This window comes from Cheilinus undulatus, linkage group 5 (assembly GCF_018320785.1).
Source record: "Cheilinus undulatus linkage group 5, ASM1832078v1, whole genome shotgun sequence".
Classification (NCBI taxonomy): domain Eukaryota; kingdom Metazoa; phylum Chordata; class Actinopteri; order Labriformes; family Labridae; genus Cheilinus; species Cheilinus undulatus.
The window spans coordinates 12,746,120-12,768,754 of NC_054869.1; the positions used below are offsets into that span (position 1 = coordinate 12,746,120).

At 41.6% G+C, this 22,635-nt stretch overlaps 1 protein-coding gene across 1 annotated transcript in view; it reads left to right on the plus strand.

Moving 5' to 3' along the window:
• The first annotated feature begins 1,259 nt into the window (after nt 1–1,259).
• The window catches only part of hmcn2 (hemicentin 2), a 55,090-nt gene continuing 33,714 nt past the window's right edge, over nt 1,260–22,635 (plus strand). Inside the window, exons 1-19 of the mRNA XM_041787745.1 lie at nt 1,260–1,518; nt 3,181–3,251; nt 3,889–4,047; nt 4,527–4,649; nt 8,646–8,817; nt 8,916–9,022; nt 9,111–9,231; nt 9,318–9,581; nt 9,691–9,835; nt 10,239–10,360; nt 10,587–10,859; nt 11,280–11,421; nt 11,746–11,873; nt 13,847–13,960; nt 14,050–14,208; nt 14,288–14,482; nt 17,373–17,468; nt 19,867–19,994; nt 20,087–20,231. Coding sequence (XP_041643679.1) covers nt 1,260–1,518; nt 3,181–3,251; nt 3,889–4,047; nt 4,527–4,649; nt 8,646–8,817; nt 8,916–9,022; nt 9,111–9,231; nt 9,318–9,581; nt 9,691–9,835; nt 10,239–10,360; nt 10,587–10,859; nt 11,280–11,421; nt 11,746–11,873; nt 13,847–13,960; nt 14,050–14,208; nt 14,288–14,482; nt 17,373–17,468; nt 19,867–19,994; nt 20,087–20,231 — 2,923 coding nt within the window. The remainder of the gene's footprint in view (nt 1,519–3,180; nt 3,252–3,888; nt 4,048–4,526; nt 4,650–8,645; nt 8,818–8,915; nt 9,023–9,110; nt 9,232–9,317; nt 9,582–9,690; nt 9,836–10,238; nt 10,361–10,586; nt 10,860–11,279; nt 11,422–11,745; nt 11,874–13,846; nt 13,961–14,049; nt 14,209–14,287; nt 14,483–17,372; nt 17,469–19,866; nt 19,995–20,086; nt 20,232–22,635) is intronic.

Consider the following 22,635-nt stretch of genomic DNA (forward strand, 5'->3'; position numbering starts at 1 on the left):
TCACACTCAAAATTACACTCTACAGTTTTCGAGTGTTATGCTGATCCCCCTTCACATAGAAGAATATGTCATCCTTTGAAACACAGACTCTTACATGGCAGCTCTCTGTGGTATAAGCTAGCCTGTATGATAAATGAACCACAGAAATCAGTGACGTCTTGACATTGATGGGTGGGTTAATGAGGCTCAGTGGCTTTTGTGTTGGAGCTGCTGAGTCTGTCTGCTCTCTTCTGGGCCTGCCCAAACCTGCTCTCTTGTTTTCTTTTCATCAAGAACAGATCCAAGTGATATCAAGAGGAGGAGGTCAGGGAGGTCCAGAGCTTCTGACTGATGACTGTTCAATCCTTTGGGCACCTCATGGATTCACTATCTTTGATAGAGCTTTTTCAAATGTAGCATCTGGGACTAAGGCAGCAGAAGACAAATGAACTAGCAGCTTCTTGTTTCAGAGATTTTCTCCATGTTACTTTTGCGAGGCTACAGAGAATTCAACTTAAAGATATGGCATCCGATATTAAGTGCGTATCTTACAATAAAAAGCTTATTTCTACCCAGATCAGCTACTAAGTGATAAAAAGGACCGTGACATTTCCGTGTGGCACGTCACGCTATTCCTCCCATTCATATGCCGAGGGGATATTTCTCAGGGTGTGCTATGTATAAAATTAGATTGGTGTCAGCTGAATATAAACGTTGTCTATTTATAAAAACTAGGCTGTTACTGAGACAATGTTATCTGCATGTCCAAAATACAGTCTGCACTCCGCTGGCTGTGTGCGTAAAGCTGTTAAAAAACTGGGGGCCCACCTCGATTACGGAGAAAATCGAATTAAGGAGGTGAGGAGGGGGGAGGGAGGTGTTGGAGAGAGTTAAAGCCTGGAAGTCAGAGTGGGGTCGAGGTACACAAAAAGTCTCACACACTCACACAAATCAGGTCGAGTCTCGGGAACCTTTTAATACCCATCTCCGCCCCCGTTTGAAGCGTCAGAGCAGCAGCTCTCAGGGGGCTCTCCAACACTCAGCCAGTCCGCACGCTCCTCCAAACTTTACGCACGGATGTACTCCTGTGGAAGTATTTGACTGTGGATTCTAATGTGTTTCAGCTGAGCTGTGTTCTTCCAAATATCTTTTTTACCGATTGGACGCAGTCCCAGACTTTAACCTGCTTTGAAAACTTAACTTTTAAGAACTTTTTCCTGTTTGTTCTTTTTATTTGATTCGCCTCATTCAAGCAGACAGATGCAGTAAATCTTTTTAAAATGACCGCTTTCTTATTAAAGTGCCTAGTCTTGGCGCTGTGCATCAGCGCGCACAGGCTCTTGGCAGACCCCCTGGCTGAGGAGGATGATGGATCCGGTGACAGTGCCTCGACCCTGGCCTTTGTGTTCGATGTTACCGGCTCCATGTACGACGATCTGAAACAGGTGATCGAGGGCGCCTCACGGATCCTGGAAAAGACCCTCAGCCGGATTACCAGACCCATCAAAAACTTTGTCCTGGTCCCCTTCCATGACCCAGGTATTTGTTTACTTAACATACTTTGTTCTTAAAAGATCAGCTTGAAAACTGGAAACTTATTTTAATGACAATGTGGTGATCCCTAGTTGTTACATGTTGTGTAATTATGCATGTAATCGATATTTATGGCAATACTTTACAAAGCAGGTTGTTTTTCCAGGTACACTTATGGCTTTTTGTTATATTATCCCTAATGTAGGTTTATTACCCCTAATTTAATTATTTAGGTGTCAAAGTTAAATGCTTTCATTTTCCCTCACAATATCACAAAAACAACAAACTCCTGAGATCATGTATTACAGATGGTATCTATTTCAGTAGGAATTCCCTAACATGCAGCACCCCATTTAAAACAAACTGATACAAGATGTTAAAGAGTAATATTTGCACTTTTAGAGTGAGGACTTCCTGAGACAGGTAAGGCTCCTCACCCCCAGCATCTGCCCTCCTATATGGGAAAGCTGCTGCTTGAAAATAAGAGTGCTCTAATGGGGGAGGGTGTCTGAGCACTGATGAGAAGCATATGCTGTCTGCTTGTGTGTAATTACCCCAATCACCCCCCTATCCCCGACTCACCCCCACCCTCTCCTCCCCTCCATCCAAGCCTCCGGAAAACCCTCATAGCCCCTGCTTTAGCCAGCCAGGGGGGGTGGGCTGCACTAACACCACACATTTTGTCAGTGTTTAATGTGCCCTGCCCTTGGGGACCTTGTAAACTTCCAGGATTGCAAAGAAGCCGCGGCGGGTTGACAAAGAGGCGTGACAGTCCTGTCAGTGTTTTACAGTCACTCATGAGGAGGACAGGAAGACTTGAAAGCCTCAAAAGCTGGAAAAGAAAATGAGAATGAGTTAAAAATGTCATCAGTTGACACATGTCTGCAAGCTCTGTATCATTAGTCCCACAATGATGCTTCAAAATGGTATTTGACAGTAGGAACAACAAGCACAGACAGAAATCATGAGGCTCCACCCGAACTGATAAAAGTCTGCTCAGTAATAACTATAATGATGAAAGGCTTGTGTTTATGGACAGCAGTGTTCCATAGTAAAACAATGCATTCTCTGTGTATTGGTTAATGTTTACTGTTTGGTGGACTAGACCCCTGAAGGCGTCCAAGAAAGTGTCAGGCCCTGACAGGCTCTTATCCATCATGCTGGGGTCTGCTGCTGCTGCCACTTGGGACCTGAGGAAATCACCCAGTAGGAAAAGTGCTGAATACAGCTGCAGAAAATAATTATTTTCTCATCATGAAACCTTGGCAGGATTTTAACAATACGAGGAAAACAAAACTTGAACATTGTAATTTTGTCATTGCACTCTTCTAGCCTACTCTTGTCTGGTGTTTCTGATTGATATTCATGTGTTGCACATAGCTGCAGGGAATCAATCTGGTCCTGATAAATGAGGATGTGGCTTCTAAGTGTTTGATGCTGATGATGCTTTTTCTTTGTTTACAAAAACTAAAGTGCTGAGAGGAAACATAATATGGCATTGTTGTCTCTGATGGAAAGTCCTTAGAGAGACAAAAGAGTTCTGAATGAATACCTTTAGGTATATGCTATTGTGTAGCTGCAAGACTGTCTCTCATGCAGCAGACCTGATTTGATTTAGTGCAAGTGTCTGTTTTCAATCTTTAATGATTTACATTTCAAACCTTGCAGATATTGGTCCTGTATCCATCACCACTGACCCAAAGAAGTTCCAGCAGGGTCTGCAAGAACTGTTTGTCCAGGTAGAAACCAAAAACACATGAATGAATTTATCTTTGGGTCTTAGACCGCTGTTTTGTTCCAGGTTCATCTAAGCTGCAGCTACATAGTGAAACAATAGCATCATTGAAGAAGTCATCAAATAGACTCAGGGACAGCTATGTGTATGTATAGATTGCAGTAGAAGCAAACAATACGATTGAAGCGACACACGGTCAACTTGTGTGTTTTTGATTGTGCATGGTTTCTTTTGTTTATAGGAATCAGCTTTTCATGTTTACATTGTATTTCTATTTCCTGTGTCTTCATTTAAAAGCTACATAGTACTTCTTCTATGAGTTTTATCTTAGATATTTTTATGTAACTTTCTATTTGATATTCAGGACATGTAATTTTGCTTCAGTGATCTTTTATTGATTTTGTTTCATGCTATTTTGTGCTTCTATTATGGATGCTGATGTCTTTTGTTTTTTATGCTCTAGGCGCAGGACAACTTCTCATAAAGGCAATAAAGGTTTCATATAAAATGCTTGCCAACTGTCTCTCCCCTAAACAGGACCTTGTATTCCAAAGCAGAGTAATGACAGTGGTTATAAAGTTTAACTTATATAAAGATATTATATTTCAGGAGTATTTGATCATTCATAATTCTGCTTCCAGGGTGGAGGTGATTGTCCTGAGATGAGTATCGGAGCCATAAAGAAAGCCTTGGAGGTTTCACTGCCTGGATCCTTCATCTACGTCTTCACAGACGCCAGAGCAAAAGACTATCGCCTTAAAAGAGATGTTCTGCAGCTGGTGCAGCTCCGACAATCACAGGTACAGTCTGTGATACTGTGTGAAGATCTCATAGTTGATGACTAGAAGCATACATACTGTACTAGTCTAGTTGGGGTCATTTAGGTTGCACAAACAATTGAGGTTCCTGGAGATACTTCATTGCTGACATATGGAAAGCCTGTAAAAATAGAATAATGACATGTTTCAATGCATTTCATTAGCATTGTTAGACTTTGCCACTATGACAAAGGGTTTCCCACAGGGTTTGAAGTATCTTTGCATGTGTCAAATGCTTTAACAAAAGAAGTTCAGCGGCGTGCTGAGAAAGATCTACATTCCAGTAAAGTTCCCCGATGCTCAGCCGAGCAGAGAAGAAGTTTCTTCAAAGTTACACATCCCCAGCCTCTACATTAAGCACGACAATGAGCATTAGCGTCACTTTGGAGCCAACTGAAAGCGAGTCTGTAGAAAGCAAACACTGAACAGCAGTAATCCTCTTAACTCTCCCTTGTTCCCAGGTTGTGTTTGTGTTGACTGGGGACTGCGGTGATCGCTCTCAGCCTGGCTACAGGGCTTACGAGGAGATCGCTGCTACCTCTTCCGGACAGATCTTTCATCTGGATAAGCAACAGGTCAACGAGGTGAGTTCAGACAGAAAACATGCCACGCAACTGTCTTTTTCTCTCACCAAGCTCTTGCTAACCCACAGGATACATTAATTGAACTCAGTTGTGTATATTTTGATAAAAATGGTTACATCACCTACTAATGGAGAACAGAAGGAGCAGGACTGAAACAAATTTTAACTCACTGATGTAATAATAGAGTTTTCATTCAGAGTGATCAAATGATTCCAAGCTGATATTAAACTTCCTGGTTATGTGATACGGCTGAGTGACTCTTTTATATCGGAAGCAGCATGTAACAGAAGCTCAGTTAAAGAAGCCAAAGACAGCAGGACTCACTTCCCAGGCAGACGTAAAAGAAGCCAGAGTTTCCTCTGGAGGAGACACTGGTATCCTGCATGTCAGCACAGGAGATGGCTGGGCAGCGCTGAGCCCGAGCCAAACGCCCCATATACTGCTGGCCCACTGAACCTCTGAACTCAAACATGTTTGTGTGATTGTGTGGGTCTGTTTCCTCTCAATTCATGCTTGTATGCAGCAAAACATGCATTGCCTGTGTGTGGGGCGGCAAGGTTCATTATCACTTCATAACCCTGGCAGCTGTTTAAAGAGTGTTTGAATGTCATTTTTGTGTTGCAGTATTAAGGGAATAAGAGACGGAAATTATTGTAGCCCCCACACCTCAACCCCAGATGGTTTTGTGCTAAAGTAGCCCCAAGAAATTTGACATTTTCTCAGTGTACTATTACATGTAAACAAATTCCTTCGAAAGAAGATATTTTTCTTGGATACACACTGAATTACAGTAAGTCAGTCGTTTGCAGACCTGTGTGATTATAGCTCTTGGGTGGCATGCTTTTACTAAATTAATGCAAATCCTTTAATCCTTAAAAACCTCAGAAGTACCACAAATCTAACCAAAATATTCCCCCTTAATAGCAGTTTAATAAAGTGCGGACGAATCAAATATACAAACTGTTATTGTTGTCTCCAGGGGCAGAGTGGAGTGAAAACAGACTGCTTATTTTACTCTCTAATCCCAGGATACGATCTGTCATGGCTTCTCTCCTTCCAACACAGCTGCCCAATGGAGCTGGCCCCACGTCCTCACACAACAACTCATTGTCAGCTCTGCTTATTGCACTCTTTACACTCTGGTTATGATCAATGAGAGGGTCTGCTAACAAGAGTGTGGACAGCTAATGTGCTGTCAAACTTGGACAGTGATCTATGCTCATTGTGGCTACGATGCCATCATTTGTCACCCACAGCCTGAAGCACAGATCAAAAATAAGGAATGTGATGTTAAAGCATCCAGATAATTGCTGCTGTGATGCCTGGTTGGAGACAGGAACAGCCTTTTAAAGAAGCGTGTAATGAAGAGGCGGTTTTGAAGCAAAGGATACAGCCAGTTGTTACGTTATTCCACCTTGCAAGCTGCACATATGCTCATTCTGAGTGCCTTGTAGAGTAATTTAGAAAATCTCCCTTCTGGTTTCCTCATCACCCAGATGCAGTGGTGAGTTAAGGGTGTTATGTTCATTGAATTGAAAACCCGGTAACATTTATTTAAGTACTTTTAGTTCTCCAAACAAAGATACCGTCTATGATTTTGCTGTGTCTTTCATAAATAGGCCACCTGTGACCGAAAAAGTCAGCGCAGGTGGGTTCGAAACTCCAACTGAGAAGGAGCAGGGAGTCCATCTGGGACTGATTTGCTCTAATAACTTTGATTTGTAGTGGGACATCTTCTTTCAAACGCAGCCACTTGTGTTGTTTAAACCCGGGTAAGGACTAGACTGACCTCTACCTAGTGGGAGGTCTGGAGTCAAGCTGCTGTGTTCGATACAGCATGGCCATGTTTCTTCTGCAGGTAATGTACAGTACCTGGATGAGTAAATGGAATACAGCATCATTCCAGCCTCATCTAACCCTTCTCTTTGGCTCATCTAACATACTTCCATGAATAGCAGAGGGGGTCCTTCCTGTAACAGCCCTTAAAGTCTGTTGACTTGAGACACGGTGGATGAGGTTTCACAGAACTTAAGATCCTCTGCATTCCCAGTGGTTGAGACAGGGAGTGGCTGCAGAACTCAGCATGCTCCTCCAGACCTACTGTGGCCTGGACAGCAAGTCGTCCCATCTTTGGGCTCTACTTTCTTTTATCTGAGGTCTCAGAGCAGTTCAATGCCCACTCCTTTTTGCTCTCTTGCATAAGAAAAAGACACCATCCTGGGGCAGATGTAGGTCACTTCTTAGCAGTTTCCTGCCCTTCTGGTGATGGCTGCACATGTGGCAGACATTACAGCTGTTTCCAGTTGTAAAACGGCGAGAAGAACCAGCTGCTGTCAGCACTGACAGACAAAAAGTGGAGGCTTGATAATCAAATTATCAAAGGCACCCCTTGTTTTCAGCTCTTGCTCATTTTCTTTTAATGTTTTTAAAAATGTTGCCATTGGCACCATATCCAAAACCCACTGAAAAATGTTCTCAGTGTGTTTCTTAGCAGGCACAGTTCAGACATAATGCTTCTCTGTATGCGGTCAAAACAAATACTAGACAGCAGTTGCTTGTTAAGATTTTGGAAGACATTTGGTCCTTTGTGGCCACTGAAATGAGACTGCAAAAAATCAAAGACGTTTTTCTGCTTCTGTTTTCATTTAGAGAAAACAAAAAGAAACTGTAGTCCTGTGCACGGTCCCAATAAAGATTAAACCTAGAAGGTCAAGCACCTGTCATAACAGAAATTCTACACAGCCAGGTATTCCTGTAGAAAGCCACCTAGGGACATTATCGTCTAAGTAGTGATTGTCTTAGCCATTAAATATAATCATACTGTCAAACATTATGTCAGACTTTGGATAATCTTTACTCAGAGTGGTGGAATGACTCATTTAAGAAGTGAGCCTCCTGTAATCCCATTGTCTCACTGTCTGACCTCATCTGGCTCCTTAATTGTTACCAATACTACTGAAAAGTAGCTAACAGACAGACTGAAAATGATTCTGCATATTAGTCCAGTTGATTTTTTTTGAACATACAGTTTACGTATCATTCTACAACAAAGGCATCGCTGCTTTCTGTTCAGAAGAACAAGCCTTATGATTCATGAAAGCTGTGCTGCAGGGGGGAAACTGCTGCCTGACAGACTTCCACTGTGAGAGACACTCCTCTGGGAATACATGCTTGAGAGTGCAGAAAACTGTATGTTATCAGTTTGACAGTCGAGCTGTTTCACTTTTCTTTTGTTTAGGCAAAATCCCTCCAAGGACTGCTTTTGCGATGAAAGAATAGCCTAAAGACAAAGAAAGAGCTGCCTGCTGCTGGGGACTGGAAGGAGCTGGTAGGGGGAGTTTAGTTAAAGAAAATGCCACAGTGGTGTCCTTCCTGTCCTTAAACTGCCTTTTAAAGTGGAGAGGGTATCCCTGACAGTTTTGGTTTGATGGGTCCCAGCTTCACCCTTGGATGGCTGTGTCCCTTCGTGTGACATTTTACTCTAACAGTGCTGGGATTGTTGAAAGCTCTAGTGATGAAGCCATTACACAAGCGTTGATAACTGCAGTTCCTCAGGTGTCAAACTGACATATGTCCTTAATAGTTTAATATTAAAATGCAATTTCTTAAAGCAGAATAAAGATGTTTACAGCCAAGTGTAGAAGACAAATTTGGTGTCCGAAGCTTGTTTCTTAATTGGCACTTTTCTAGGTGTTTTTTGTAACTCATCTGTTTTTATTTTATTAAGCCTAAAAGTTATGAAAAGTTTGCATCATTAGGGACATGGGTAAGGGGACTGACAGGTGGATGTGTTGTTGCTACTTTCCAGGAGGCATAAGGCCCATTTCATCTCCATCTCTTTGCCTGCCCTTCATCTGATTAACAGTCAGATTGTAACAGCATTTCTAACATGACGACTGCAGCTTCATCACGGCTTCCCAAAAACCAATGTACAGCATGGTGTCAACGAGATAACATCCATGTGTTATACGGTCAATGTTTGTCTCTTCCTTCCAGGTCTTAAAGTGGGTAGAAGAGACAGTACAAGCCATGAAGGTCCACCTGCTGTCTTCAAATCATGACAGTGCCCAGGAGAACAAGTGGGAGGTGCCGTTTGACCCCAGCCTTCGAGAGGTCACTGTGTCACTCAGTGGACCAGCACCACAAATTGAGCTTAGCGATCCCTATGGTATAAACCAATACCGCACATTCATATCTATCCTTTCCTGCTTAGTTAAAGAAATCCTATAAAGACCTCACTGTTTTCTTTCCCCTTTCCCCATATAGGTCATGTTGTTGGTGAAGATCAGGGCCTTAAAGAGTTGCTAAATATTCCCAACTCTGCTAAAGTTGTCAACCTGAAGTTCCCCAGACCTGGAGCTTGGAAAATGAAGGTTTTTCTTTGATGAACACAGCCTGCGTATGTTCTCTAACTACTTTAGGGTAGTTGGCTGATTGAATACTTCTGCTCTCTTGTTAAAGGTGAGCTGCAGCGGGCGCCATACTCTGAGGGTCACAGGAGTCAGCAATCTAGACTTCCGTGCGGGCTTTTCCAGTTTGCCTGTTTCTGAGTTCAACCAAACCAGAGAAAGGCCAATAAAAGGTGCCAGACATGTTCCTTTCAGCTACTTGTATGATGGAGAACACATGTAGAGGATGACCTTATTACAATCCCACTCTGTCTCTCAGGACTTCCAGCTCATGTTTTGCTGAAATGCACAAACCTGAAGCCTCCTGGTCAGCTGAGCCACGTGGAGCTCATGTCAGGCTCAGGCCGCTCTTTACGCACCATCACTGTGCCTCTGCCTTCTGACCTTGGTCAACAAGGACTGTGGAGTCTCCCGGAGTTCCGCACGCCCTCCCAGAGCTTTTACATCAAGGTGACGGGAAAAGACGCAGAGGGTTACCGCTTCCAGAGGCTGTCCAGTGTCTCCTACACCAACATCGTTCCAGGCAAGACAACCCCCTCCCAGCAGACACATTTCAGCAATCCCCTCTGTAGTGTCTCTCACACCTCATCAATCTCTTGGACCTTTAACCTTTGTTTTCCTCCCATGTGTAGATCCTCCAGTTGTGAGCATGCCTGATGTGGTGAAGGGCTACTACATGCAGCCTGCTGTGATTGGCTGCTCAGTGGAGAGTGACATTCCCTACAGGCTTAGATTCACCAGAAGTGGGATTATGCTGGGAGAGGAGAAGTTCTTTCAGTAAGTCCGACCTCTGTTTGTTTAGCACTGGGCCCGTCTTTGTGCAGATACTGCAGCTTCCTACCCCATTAACTTCTGAAAAAAACCCCACTAATTAGGTCACTCACTACTCTTGAGCACGTCTGCAAAGCATTAGTGCTGCTTTATTCTTGGCTTTTATTGGCTCATCTGTCAGGAGATCTGTATATGCAGCCAGTATTGTGAACATTACATATACGATTGTGTCATCTAGTGATTAACAAAGCGCCCATTCTTTCATGATGTGCATGCTCTGCTTTGAGTTACGTTCATAAAGTAAAGCTAAGTTGTGGTATAAACTAGAGATGCTAAATGAATGTGACATTTAAAAGGATCTTGTAATTGTCACACACAAGCCAACAAACCATGCGTATCTTTGCATCAGGAACTCTGCTATAGCATCATGGGAGATTTCCCATGTGTCGGCTGAGGACGAAGGCCTTTACGAGTGTGTAGCCCATAGCACAGCAGGACAAGGACGTGCCTTAACACAGCTTACTGTTAGAGGTATGTTTAATACACTGAAAACTTTTAATCTGCACTAGTCACAGAAAGACTTTGAAAAGAAGCACAGCCATTTCACTATCTTCTTCTTCAATTGTAGCTAAAACAGGGACATGATAAAAAGCATGCCAGCACAATCATTGGTATCAAAGAGTAAACTGTTTCTGCTCTGTTTGTTCACCGCTGATAACGGTATTTTAATGCTTTGGCTGCTTTTCCACTAAAACAGAGCCTCCTCCGGTCCTGAAACCAGCCGTGAATGTGACTTCCTCCGTTGGAGGCGTGGCTGTGCTCTCCTGCCAGGTGGAAGGCTCCATACGCCACAACCTGACCTGGTACAGAGCGGGCCGTATCATCCGAGCCCGTGCAGGGAGAGTGAAGCTGCTGCCTGACTCGTCCCTGCAGATCAGTCCAGTTAGGACTCAGGACGCTGGAGAGTATCGCTGTGTGGCAACCAACACCCACGGAGACAGTAGGATCGCAGTGTGGCTTCTTGTCCCAGGTACAGTTGGACGGTAGCCTGGGGGTCATGTGCTTAAACACTTAACACACCGGGCCTCTTTGCTGCTCTCAGGACCCTGTCATCTGTTTTCCATTATTGGCTTAACTTCCTTAGAGTCAGAATGAGGCACTTCCTTGTCAGAAAACGTTTCTCATCAGCAAAAATTAATTCATGTTGAAAAATGTGGCTTCTATTATGGGTATTCACTCAGATGTTTATAATAACTTTAAAAACAGCCAAATAAATATAAAACTTCATCACTGTAATCCCCCAGTCATGACGGCAGACATGGAGTGCTAGTTTACTGGATTGTTTATTGTTGTTAAACCAGTGGTAGAGAACTTATAAATGACATCATGTTGTGATGACAAGGCCCTGAGTCATCGTCAGCATTCTGCCTCTGTTTGACTCTAATTGTAGAGGCTCCTTCTGTAGAAGTTTACCCCCAGAGCCAGGCTTTCTCCCGAGGGGACGAGATCCGCCTCGTCTGTTCGGCGTCCGGCTCCCCTCCTCCCCAGCTCTTCTGGAGCCATGGAAACATGTTCCTCACTAATCGGCCGAGGTAAGGGAGCTCTCAGCCCACTCAACACCTCCGGTACAGAGGACTCCAAGAGTCATTACATTCCACTTTAAGTACATTTACAAATGCCATATCTTGCTCGGATGGCTGCATAGATTTACATGTACTGATGCTGAAACGTTCCAAACCACAAATACTTCATGTGTCTGTGTTAAAAAGATATTCAAAGGAAAAATGTGTCACGATACCCAAGAATAGCAGAAAAAGTTTGAAATTCATTTCCGTTTCACATCTGCATTCATCATTTGACATCTGTACATGTCATCAGGAAGAGTTAAAAACATGAATTCTGTTGATGATGATCAGGTTCAGCCTCAACCAAAATGGAGTTCTGACTATTAGAGGGGCCTTACCTGAGGATGCTGGGAACTACACATGTTTAGCAACCAATGAGGCTGGGACAGACTCTCAGTCTGTGTCACTTACTTATGCAGGTAAGTCAAAATCTTAGCCGATGTTTGAGTTTGCAGGATTTAAATGTGATGAAACCTCCAAACTGCTCTTTAAAATCTCCATTGTTATGGATTTTAATACTTGATTAGGGCATTCTTTCTCAATGGGAGTGCCGTGGCCCCCTGGGGTTCCTTCTGGCATCATCAGGGGTGCCTTCCAAATGCTTTAAATCAACCAAGAAGTACCATGAATATGCAGATCATTAGCTATCCCAGCATTAATGACGAAAAAACGAGAATTTTTTTGTGTTCAGTCCAACACATTGGCCAAAATGTATTTTTAAGGTTTATGCACCAATCCCATGACAATATAGGAATTTTAGTTGTTTAAAGGTCACATATTTTACCCCGTTAAGTCAAGCTTATATTGGTCTCAGAGGTCCCCAAACATGCCTGTGAAGTTTGTTTCTGAAAAACACTCCAGTATTGGATTTTTGCATGTAAGAAAAAAGAAAAAAACTCCTCTGTTTCAGCCCTGCTCAGAATGAGCTGTTTCTGTGTCTGTGCCTTTATATGTTACTGTTCTGTCTGTCTCTGCCCCTGACTCCGCCCCTCTCAGGAAATGGATGTGGCTTAATGGATATGGCTCTCCTGATCTTCCTCTCAGCTGGCAGCTGAGTCTGATTTTTGGGGGGATTGTAGACAGGCTGGGGCACATATTTTTGTTTAGAAAAGCCTGAAAAGGTGTGTTTTGCATAATATGTGACCTTTAAGAAAGTTCCTTAGTGCAGTGGTTTCAACTCATCTAGCCTCAGGACCCACCACAGCCCCTTAATGACAAATTGTAAACCCAAATTTTAAAAATTAATGAAAAACATTGCAGTTATGATCTTGTATGGACCAAATATATAACTGTAATAGAGAGGGCAAAACAAATACATTTTACATATCCAATTTCCCATGACAGCGTGTACGTTGTTGCCAAATTTACATGGATCTTGTGGAATTCTTTCATTTTAGTGGGAAAAGCTGCTTATTCTCCTATAAAGAAGATAAATGAGCTGTAGTATTGAGAAAACCTGTATATTTGCCTATTATCTCTGCAAACAGTGTAAAATAAAATTATATGGATGTATGTCCACTACTGGCATTAGTACTTCATGGACTCTTGTCAACAATTTTTTTTCATGGCATAAAGTAAAAATACCTTCGCAACTGACTTTTGAGTCCCGACCAACCTGTTGAAAGCCACTGCTTTAGAGGTTTATCTTTTTAAACCGATTACTACATGAATCTCCCAGCAGTCACTGAGATGCAGAATGTTATTTTTTTATCAATACATTTTGACTGGGATGACTTGAGATTTTTCAAATTTTTAAAGGGTGCTTTGACAGAAAAAGGTTAGAAAACGTTTCCTTTATTTTGGAAGGGGACTTTCCTTCTGGAGTTTTTGTTGTAAATCTGAGTCTGTGATCTGTGATTTATATCTGATTTGAGTTGTGTAGCAGTTCTATCTAGAGCACAGGCTGGTGTTGGATGTTGCCTTGTCTTACACAATAGGATATTTCTCTCCCTCTTTTGTGAGCGCTGACAGTTGTAAGGTTGAAGCTTCAGTCAATGCTTGTCAGTTAGTGGTTGACAGAAACCTCAACACTGATGGACTGTGGCAGCCTCTTCCTGGGGCATGCTGGTGTTATACACACTTTATTCTCAGACTGTCATTTTTAACAACATCTATCTGTCAAGGCAGCGTGAGCCCTGTTAGGTAGAACATCTCATCTTTTCCGCTCAGCTGTCTGCCTCCTCCCAAAGACTCTATGGTGTTCTTCTGGCACAGAATCTGTGTAAAGCTTTTATGCACCCCTTAGATCTGTTCTGTATACCTTTGTGGTTTAAAATAACTGTTCTTTGCTTGTGTTTCCATATATGGAGGCATTACTTTCAAAATTATAAAGTGCTATTAAATGAAAATTCTCTGTATTTCTGCCTTTTAAGATTCCTTTTCTTTCCTCCAGAGGTGCCTAGAATAACTGTGGCACAGCAGGCCGTACTAGTATCTGTTGGCGGTGATGCCACTTTGGAGTGTAAAACCACAGGTGTTCCCCCTCCTCTTGTTCACTGGTTCAAAGGTGAGTTAAGGGCAAAAGCAACTCAAGCAAGCTCATGGGTAAAAAAATCTAGCAACAGTCCAATGGAATTGTTTAATTGTGTTTTCAAGGTGAGCTCGAGGTGGGCTCTGCTCCTTTTGTTGAGCAGGATGTACACCGCGGCACCTTACACATCAGAGGGGTGCAGGAGGTCGATGCCGGTCAGTACAGCTGCGTAGCCAGCAACTCTGCTGGAACCTCTGCTCGCACTGTCAGTCTGGAGGTTGGAGGTGAGGCTACAGTCCATGATTCACTTTAAATTTATGTTTTTTTTAAACTTCTTTTTAAAATAAACTCTTCCCTCCACAGCGGGCCCATTGTTCTCTGAGGCACCTGTTGATGCAACAGCCAGTGTAGGGGAGAATATCACCCTCCCCTGTAATGCCCGAGGTTTCCCACTGCCAACAGTAACCTGGCACAGGCAGGGTGGCAGACAGATTCCTAAGAGGACAGACAGCCACAGTAGAGCAGTGCAGCTGGAGAACGGACATCTTTTAATCCAGAGTAAGTTATCCATCAAACACTATCAATGCAAACAGCTTTGGTCTGCAGCGCAGGCTAGCTAGGGGTGTAACATTACTTGATATGGTAATGTATCATCATTCTGGCTCATGTAATACAATTATCAAATCACTGATATAGATATTTTATTTTAAAAAATTGAGCTCTTAATAGATTTCACTGCTAATTTAAAACCACAGTTCCACTTCTCCAGAACTCCTGATGGTGGGGCTTCAGACAAAAATGATGATAATGTGAACAAACAATAACTGGCCAAAGAAGACGTTGGCTGTCAGTTAAAAGAAGAAGAAGAAGACGGCGGGATAATTTCTGAAAATGATGAAAATATTTCAAAGGTAGAACCTTGATAGGTGGTGTCCTAACACCAAACATGCAGAGAATAAATACATTTCAGTCTGCCAGCTCATGTTGGTAAATGTTCAAGCATTTATTATGGCAGCATAACATTTGTTTGGCAGCAGGCTTCAACTTCATCACTTCTCCCAGATTTATTTTACAGTGCAGAACTAAGGAGTGATGAGGTAGCATCTTAAGCTCCTGACGGAGCCTGCAGGTGGATGCTGGGGTGGAGTGCAGATTCAGGGCAGAGCTGGCAATTGCAGGGCAGAAGAAGAGAACAGAAATCCTGTAGCTTAAATAGACTGCCAAATAAGAAGGATGCACATTAAGTGATTTATGTATGATGCATGTCAGATGTGTATCATGGAGTTCAAGTTTGACTGCCTGAACTAGCTTGCAGGCATCGCTCCATTAATGGTCGATCTTTCCTTAATTGGAGCAGTTTATACTTTATGGTTTCATATCATATAATATCGCATTGAATTACATGATATTGTATCATATCAAATGGAATCATATCATATTGAATTGTATCATATCGAATCATATTAAGTCATATCATATATCATATCATATTGCGTCGAATCATATCGTATTGTATGGAGTTGTATTGTATTATATCGTATCAAATTGAATCGCATCAAATGGTAACATATTTCATCTAACTGTATCAAATCATAATGTATAGGATCATATCTATTACATTCTATCATATCATGTATCAAATCATAGCGCATTGAATCAAATGGAATTCTATCATTTCAAACTGTATCTAATCCTATCGAGTCATATCGTATTGTATCATATTGTATCGAATGGCATTGTATGGAATCGTATCGTATCATCTTGTATTATATCATATATTGAATTGCATAAAGTAATACTGAATCATATCGTATAGTAAACAATCAGGCTGTGTTACAGCCTGATTGTTTCCTTAAACTGAGGGCAAATATAAGAAGAAATGTAGCCTCATGTATTAGATTAACCTTATATCTCTTAAGAGAATGGAGCAACACAAAGTCTCTAGTCTAGTCTAGTCTAGTCTAGTCTCATTCTTCAGAACCTCCACTGGCTCCCCATAACCTCCAGAATCCACTATGAGATTGCTCTCCTCACCCACCTCTGCATCCATGGCAACGCCCCAGTCTACCTCAAAGACCTCCTCACCCCGCACACATCCTCTCGACACCTCCGGTCCCACGGCTCCAACCGGCTTTTTCAGCCCCGAACTAATCTCCGGACCATGGGAGGCCGGGCCTTTTTCTCCGCAGCCCCCCTGCATCTGGAACACCCTCCCTGACCATCTGAGGAATCCTCAGCCTCTGGACTCTTTCAAAAAAGGCCTTAAGACTTTTCTGTTCACACAGACCTTTCCAAACTGCTTTTGATGCTGTTTTTACTCTTTCTGATCTTATTGATTTGGTGTTTTTTGTCCTTTTGATTTTTAGCGTACTCTGTAGCACTTTGAGATTTTCCTTAATGAAAAGTGCATTATAAATAAAATGTATTATTATTATTATTATTATTATTATTATTATTATTATTATTCTAGGAGCCATTTTCATTTTGTGAGAGAACAACATTCACTGGCCCTCCACTTGATTCTTTGGCCCTGCTGTCAACCGAACCTAGACATTCAAACTACTTGAGTGGCACAAAGACATTGTGAACAAGAAAGCATGTTTAATAACATATGACCCTACAGATGCTCATTAAACTTAACCAGATGGCTGAAAGCAATGACAGTATCACTGCTTTGATAAAATGACAAACTGCAGATGGCTCTTTTGAGTGTTATTAATTTGCCTATAGCTTCTCCTCTGGTCTTTGAAACAGTAAGCGTTCCTTTGTTTATTTATTTTTCCTTCATTGTAAGTTTGTATCCAAATCAGCCAAAGGGGATTTTTTTTTTTAAAATACAAGTTAGCCCGGCCACTTACGGGGATCCTTTATGTTCCTAAATATTTATAACATTTGTACTATTATGATGGAGGGTAGAGGGCATATTTGCATTTGTTCCTTCTGTCACTGTTTCCATTTGTGGCTGCACTCTGGCCTAATTAGCTCAAGCTGTTGCAGATGGCTTTATCCTACCTGCCATTGTTTTAGAAAATGTTTCTATCCATACGGTGTCATCCACAAACTGTTCCTCGCTTTGTTCTTTAGGGCTTAATGTCTTGCCATCACATGTTTAAACACCAGCTTTACCGTCTAAACACCAGAGATGAATCAAAGGTTGATATTCCATCATGTGATCTCCAGAGAATTATAATGGCAGAGGGGCATGTGTGTTAGTGGTCTAGCAGCTGAACAAAACACTTAATCCTGTTATTTTCTATTTTTGTCTCTTACTTAGAGTAGAGTCAATCCAGGAAAACAATTTGTTATTAAATAAAGGACAAAATAGCAGTTTATATTGACTTAACTATCTAGATTAATTGTTTTCTTTCTTAGCATGTGTATGTATGCTGATTACCTCAGATGTGCTGTGTTTTGATACTTCCTGAGTTTACTGTGTCTTTGACCATAGGTGTGTGGCTGGATGATGAAGGGCTGTACATTTGTGAGGCACAGAACCAGTTTGGAACCATCAAGACTGAAGCCAGAGTTAGTGTCACTGGACTGGGTAAGTCCTTTAACATCTTTGATCCCTCTACCATTTATTAAGGTGACAATGGTAGCGTCTCAAAAACTCAGTGCATTTACATGCATTGTAAAGTTAAAGTGTGGTTATGGCTCAGTTAGGTAAATCAACCTGAGTACTGTCTTGTCCTTGTATACATACACAGAAGGAAAATTGATTTATTGATGAGCTCATGTCCAGCTCTGCTTTGATAGCTAGTGATATTCCACTTTCAGCTAGTTACTGGACCTTCTTCCTGTTTACCATGTCAGCAAGTTATCAAGCAACTAGCCGGTTGTATGTCAAACATGGAAAATGTGGACATTATTACAACTCTGTATACATCATACAAACTCTTCGCCAGTAATAGGAGTTATTGCTTGAACTTATTTAATGAAATGTTGCAATTTGGACCCTAAAGGAAAAAAAACATTAAATGAAAAAACATGGCCAAAAAACATGTTTAAAAACAAGTAATCAAAGAAGGACATGCATGCATGCATTATTTATTTACTCAATGTGCTTCTTTTTCCAGAGACAGCGTGAAAATTAGGTAATTTCTCAAGGAATTTTCTCATTAACCTTTGGAAAACTAGCTGTTATAAAAAAAAAAAGGATATAAATAAGAAGAAATATTGAGACAAATGCTGAAATTTACTTGTAAGTACATGGAAATTCTAAAAAATACATCAAATAAAATCTAATCATCTTTATTAGGCATTGTTATTCTGTGCAAAAATTCTTTATCGTTATTATTCTTCTTCCGCTCACTTTTTCGCTGCGCTTCTTCTTCTACAAAATTCAGCCAATTCAAACCATTCAACCTTCATTACATGCAGCCTAATTACAAATGGTTTGAAATGACTTTTCTAAGAAATATTCATTGAACTTTCAGAGATATTCGGCAATTTTCAAAAAAGTTGGGACCATTTAAATTAATGGGTAGAATGTTCAAAAAGGTTTCAACTGCCAAATTTCACACTTTTCTAACCTTCATTCAAACCCTTAAAACTCAGTCATACTAACACTTACAGACTCCATTCAATGTCTAAAACATTCACAAGAAATTCAGCTATTCAGCTATTTTTCAGCTCCTTCATATCATTTTTTTTCACAGCGACCCTTCAAAGTTGATTCACTTTTTCTCAGCCTTCAGGTCATTTCACATCCATTTTAATGAGATGGAACACACTGACAGTTGACAGTGGCGTTGAAACCTTAGAGTGGGAAGACTGGGCCCAGTAACAACAAACCTTGTTGAATAAATTGCAGTTGCCACCGCAACTCTAACACCTCAGACATAAAAATCAGATTAAAACAGAGGAAATTTTGTCCCGCTTCAAACCAGGAACCAAAGCCATAGCATCAACCCCTTCCCCAGAAATCAGCCAACTATCGCAGGCACCCAGAAATCTCTCCCATCTGCGACAATGTTGAACTCTGGGAGAAACTTCTAAGTCGACATAGAAGAGAGGACCTTTTCAACTTGCCATCTTGGCCACATTTCTCACCCAAATAACATGAAATTAACATGACTGCTTCATCAAAGCTTTGTCTTTCTTACTGTGCGATCTGTTTAATACTAGCAGTTACGGTCTTGACACAGCGACCTGAGTTTCAGAGCATGTTTTCAGGTCAGATCCCACTAAAAATCCCACTGAACTGTAGTGAGTCTCCTATCTTCATGGTAAGAAGTTCCTAACAGTGTACAGGCTGATTGGACGAGCAACCCTCCCAAAGAAATTTCCACTGACGGTGTGGTATGGGAACAGGAGCTCAGTGATGTAGGAGGGGGCCAAGCCATTAAGTGCTTTATAAACAAACATAAGGATTTTACATGTATGAATTTACCATATGTCCATTTAGGGAGTCTGCTCCCCCTTTTTTCTCCTTGCACACATTTGCAACCCACTGGAAAGAACTTCTCAACCCACTTTTGGGACCAAACCACCAGCTGGGAACCACTGTACTACGCTTTTGGCACAAATGAGATGAACGCCATACCTCATGCTCATGGTGATATCAAAAGGCACATGACAATGGGACACTTGCTACACTTGGCATTTGTGCTGTTCAATTTCTTGGTCAAAGCCCAGCATGAAGATTGAGGAGGAGCATGCTCAACATGCCTAGTCCTGATTGGGTTTGATTGAACTGTAAACATGAATGAATCGCTCTCCAACCGCATTATATAGCTGTTTTAGTGCAACTTTGAGAAATCTGATTCAGTACAAACTCAGTCAGACTAATGTGTACATACATTTTTAAAGTACACTTTTGGAAAACATAATAAATTGACTTTTCTAACTGCATGTCATCAAACTGACTGATTGTTGCCTTTTAATATTCAAAACTTCTGCTCTTCTTTAGTATTAATATCTTCACACTTATTTTCCTGCAGAGCCCCCTCTCTTAGCCCAGAGTCCCCCACTCATCACCACTGGTATCGGTCAGTCCCTGAGTATCCCCTGCATGTTACTGGATGGAATACCTCTTCCAGAAAGACACTGGTCCTACAATGGAAAACCTGTAAGACTGACAAGTGATTCACTTTCAAGTGCACTCATCATCCAGTAGTGTATTTGTTGTGATGTGACATAAATAGTTTCCTTTCTGCACAGGTCCAGCTGAACGGGAGAATGTTCATGAGGAGTGATGGGAGTTTGTACATTGAAAGAGCCAGCCCAGAGGACACTGGGACATATGTCTGCACTGCTGTGAATGTAGCAGGCACTACGAACATCACAGTTAGCCTGGAAGTCCATGGTAAGAGCTCATGTTAGTATGGAAGGTTAATTCGCTTTCTTGCTGAGAAATATATGGGATGAACAAAACATGAAAAATATCCTGAAAGATGAGCAGACAGAGGATCAGGATAGCTTGGTTTTATTCGACCTCCTTTTGCTATAGTTGTATAGTCCAGTAATTCTTAAAGTGGGGCACATGGTGCCTAGTGAAGGCCTGGAGCCATGACAAGGAGAGCTCAGCAAGGCTGAATAGAATAGAAACAATGCACACTGATTTGCACTGTGACCAAAGCATGTCAGATTTAATGGGAGGACTTTCAGGTAAATTTAGGGTTAACAATTAATGTACACGAGGTTTCACAACTACTAACACAAAGACAAGATACACTATATTGCCAAAAGTATTTACTCACCCATCCAAATAATTGAAATCAGGTGTTCCAATCACTTCCATGGCCACAGGTGTATAAAATAAATCACCTAGGCATGCAGACTGTTTCTACAAACATTTGTGAAAGAATGGGTCGCTCTCAGAAGCTCAGTGAATTCCAGCATGGTACTGTGATAGGATGCCACCTGTGCAACAAGTCCATTATTGAAATTTCCTCGATCCTAAATATTCCACAGGCAACTGTCAGTAGTATTATAACAAAGTGGAAGCGATTGAGAACGACAGCAACTCAGCCACGAAGTGGCAGGCCACGTAAAATGACGGAGCAGGGTCAGCGGATGCTGAGGTGCATAGTGCGCAGAGGTCGCCAACTTCAATGCCAACAATTGCGACAGACCTCCAAACTCCATGCAGCCTTCAGATTAGCTCAAGAACAGTGCGTAGAGAGCTTCATGGAATGGGTTTCCATGGCTGAGCAGCTGCATCCAAGCCATACAACACCAAGTGCAATGCATAGCGTTAGATGCAGTGGTGTAGCCTGAGTTGTATTAACAATCACAGACTCTGGTATATGCAGGAGAAACAGTCCATGTGGAGAGAAAAATGGGTGTAATGTTTCCCATGCTATTGACATACTAGTGTGTGTTGGCGGTATTATATCAATGATTTATTTGGCCCCGTTAACAAATATCTGCATAGTACAGCTAACATTCCATTATAGGGCAAATAATTTTGAGCAAGATTTTCTTCTTGAGACTTAGGTCCACATGGTCTCAGGTTTTGTAATTGAGTTCTTGTCTTGTCTGGGTACTGATGGGTCTTATGATGTCATGTGAAGTCTTCGTTCTGGTGATGTCTTAGAATGTCTTAATTCTAGGGATGTCTTAGGATGTCTTAGTTCTTGATGTTTTAGTGCCAATGATGACTCATGGTGTCTGGGTAATAACATTGTTTGCGTTTAATATGTAGGTTGGGGTTTTGTTTTGTTTAGGTTCTTCTACTGTGAGGGTTCTCTTGATGTTGTTTGGGTATGTGATCTTTTGCTCTTTCTCTTTTTTGGGGGGTTCTGCTGCGTTGTTTTCTGCATGTCAGGGCACTTTGAAAACCCTTGTTTTTAAAAGTTCTATACAAATAAAGTTATTATTAGTATCCATCCATTCATCCATTTTCTATACTGCTTACCCCGTTTGGAGGCTGGAGCCTATCCCAGCTGTCACTGGGCGAGAGGCAGGTATACCCTGGACTGGTCGCCAGTCAATCGCAGGGCTGACATACAGAGACAGACAACCAGGCACGCTCACATTCACACCTACAGCCAATTTTAGAGTCACCAATTAACCTGATGAGCATGTATTTGGTGGTGTGAGAAAGCCGAAGTACCCGGAGAGAACCCACATGTGCACGGGGAACATGCAAACTCTGCACAGAAAGGCCCTGACCAGGAAGTGAACTATTATTATTATTATCATTATTATTATTTGTGTGACATGTGTCTCCTAAACCAATCAGATTTCAGATTTCCAGACTACCTGGCATGCTTTAGAAACAAAGGATCTGTGCTCCTTTTAACAAATATCTTAAAAGTTATCTTCTTTTTTTGAGGACATATCTAACAAACGTAGAATTTTACTTTCAATGATAATCTTTGTTGTTTTGCAAAGTTTGTCAGAGTGAAGCTGTGTACCTTCTGTTTTACTACTGAACTAGACTCACATGCAGCCAAATAAATAATGCTACTCTTGGGGTTGTTATGAACTGAGAAATGACAGCATTCATGTCTGCAACATACAGTAAACACTTCATGGCAAAGGAAGTCTTGGCTAGAAGTTGCTGGCTGAAAATTCGGCATCTTTTCCCAGAAGTATCATTGACAGCTGATGATTGCCGGTAGTTTTGAAGATTGTCTTTGTTTAACCGTAGAAATAGTTTGAAATGGCTCTGTTGGCTTGTCCCAGTTGTTATTAGTGGAAACTTGGAGAAGTCAAACATATAGCTGAGAAAATGTTCTTGGACACCCTGATAAAATTTCAAA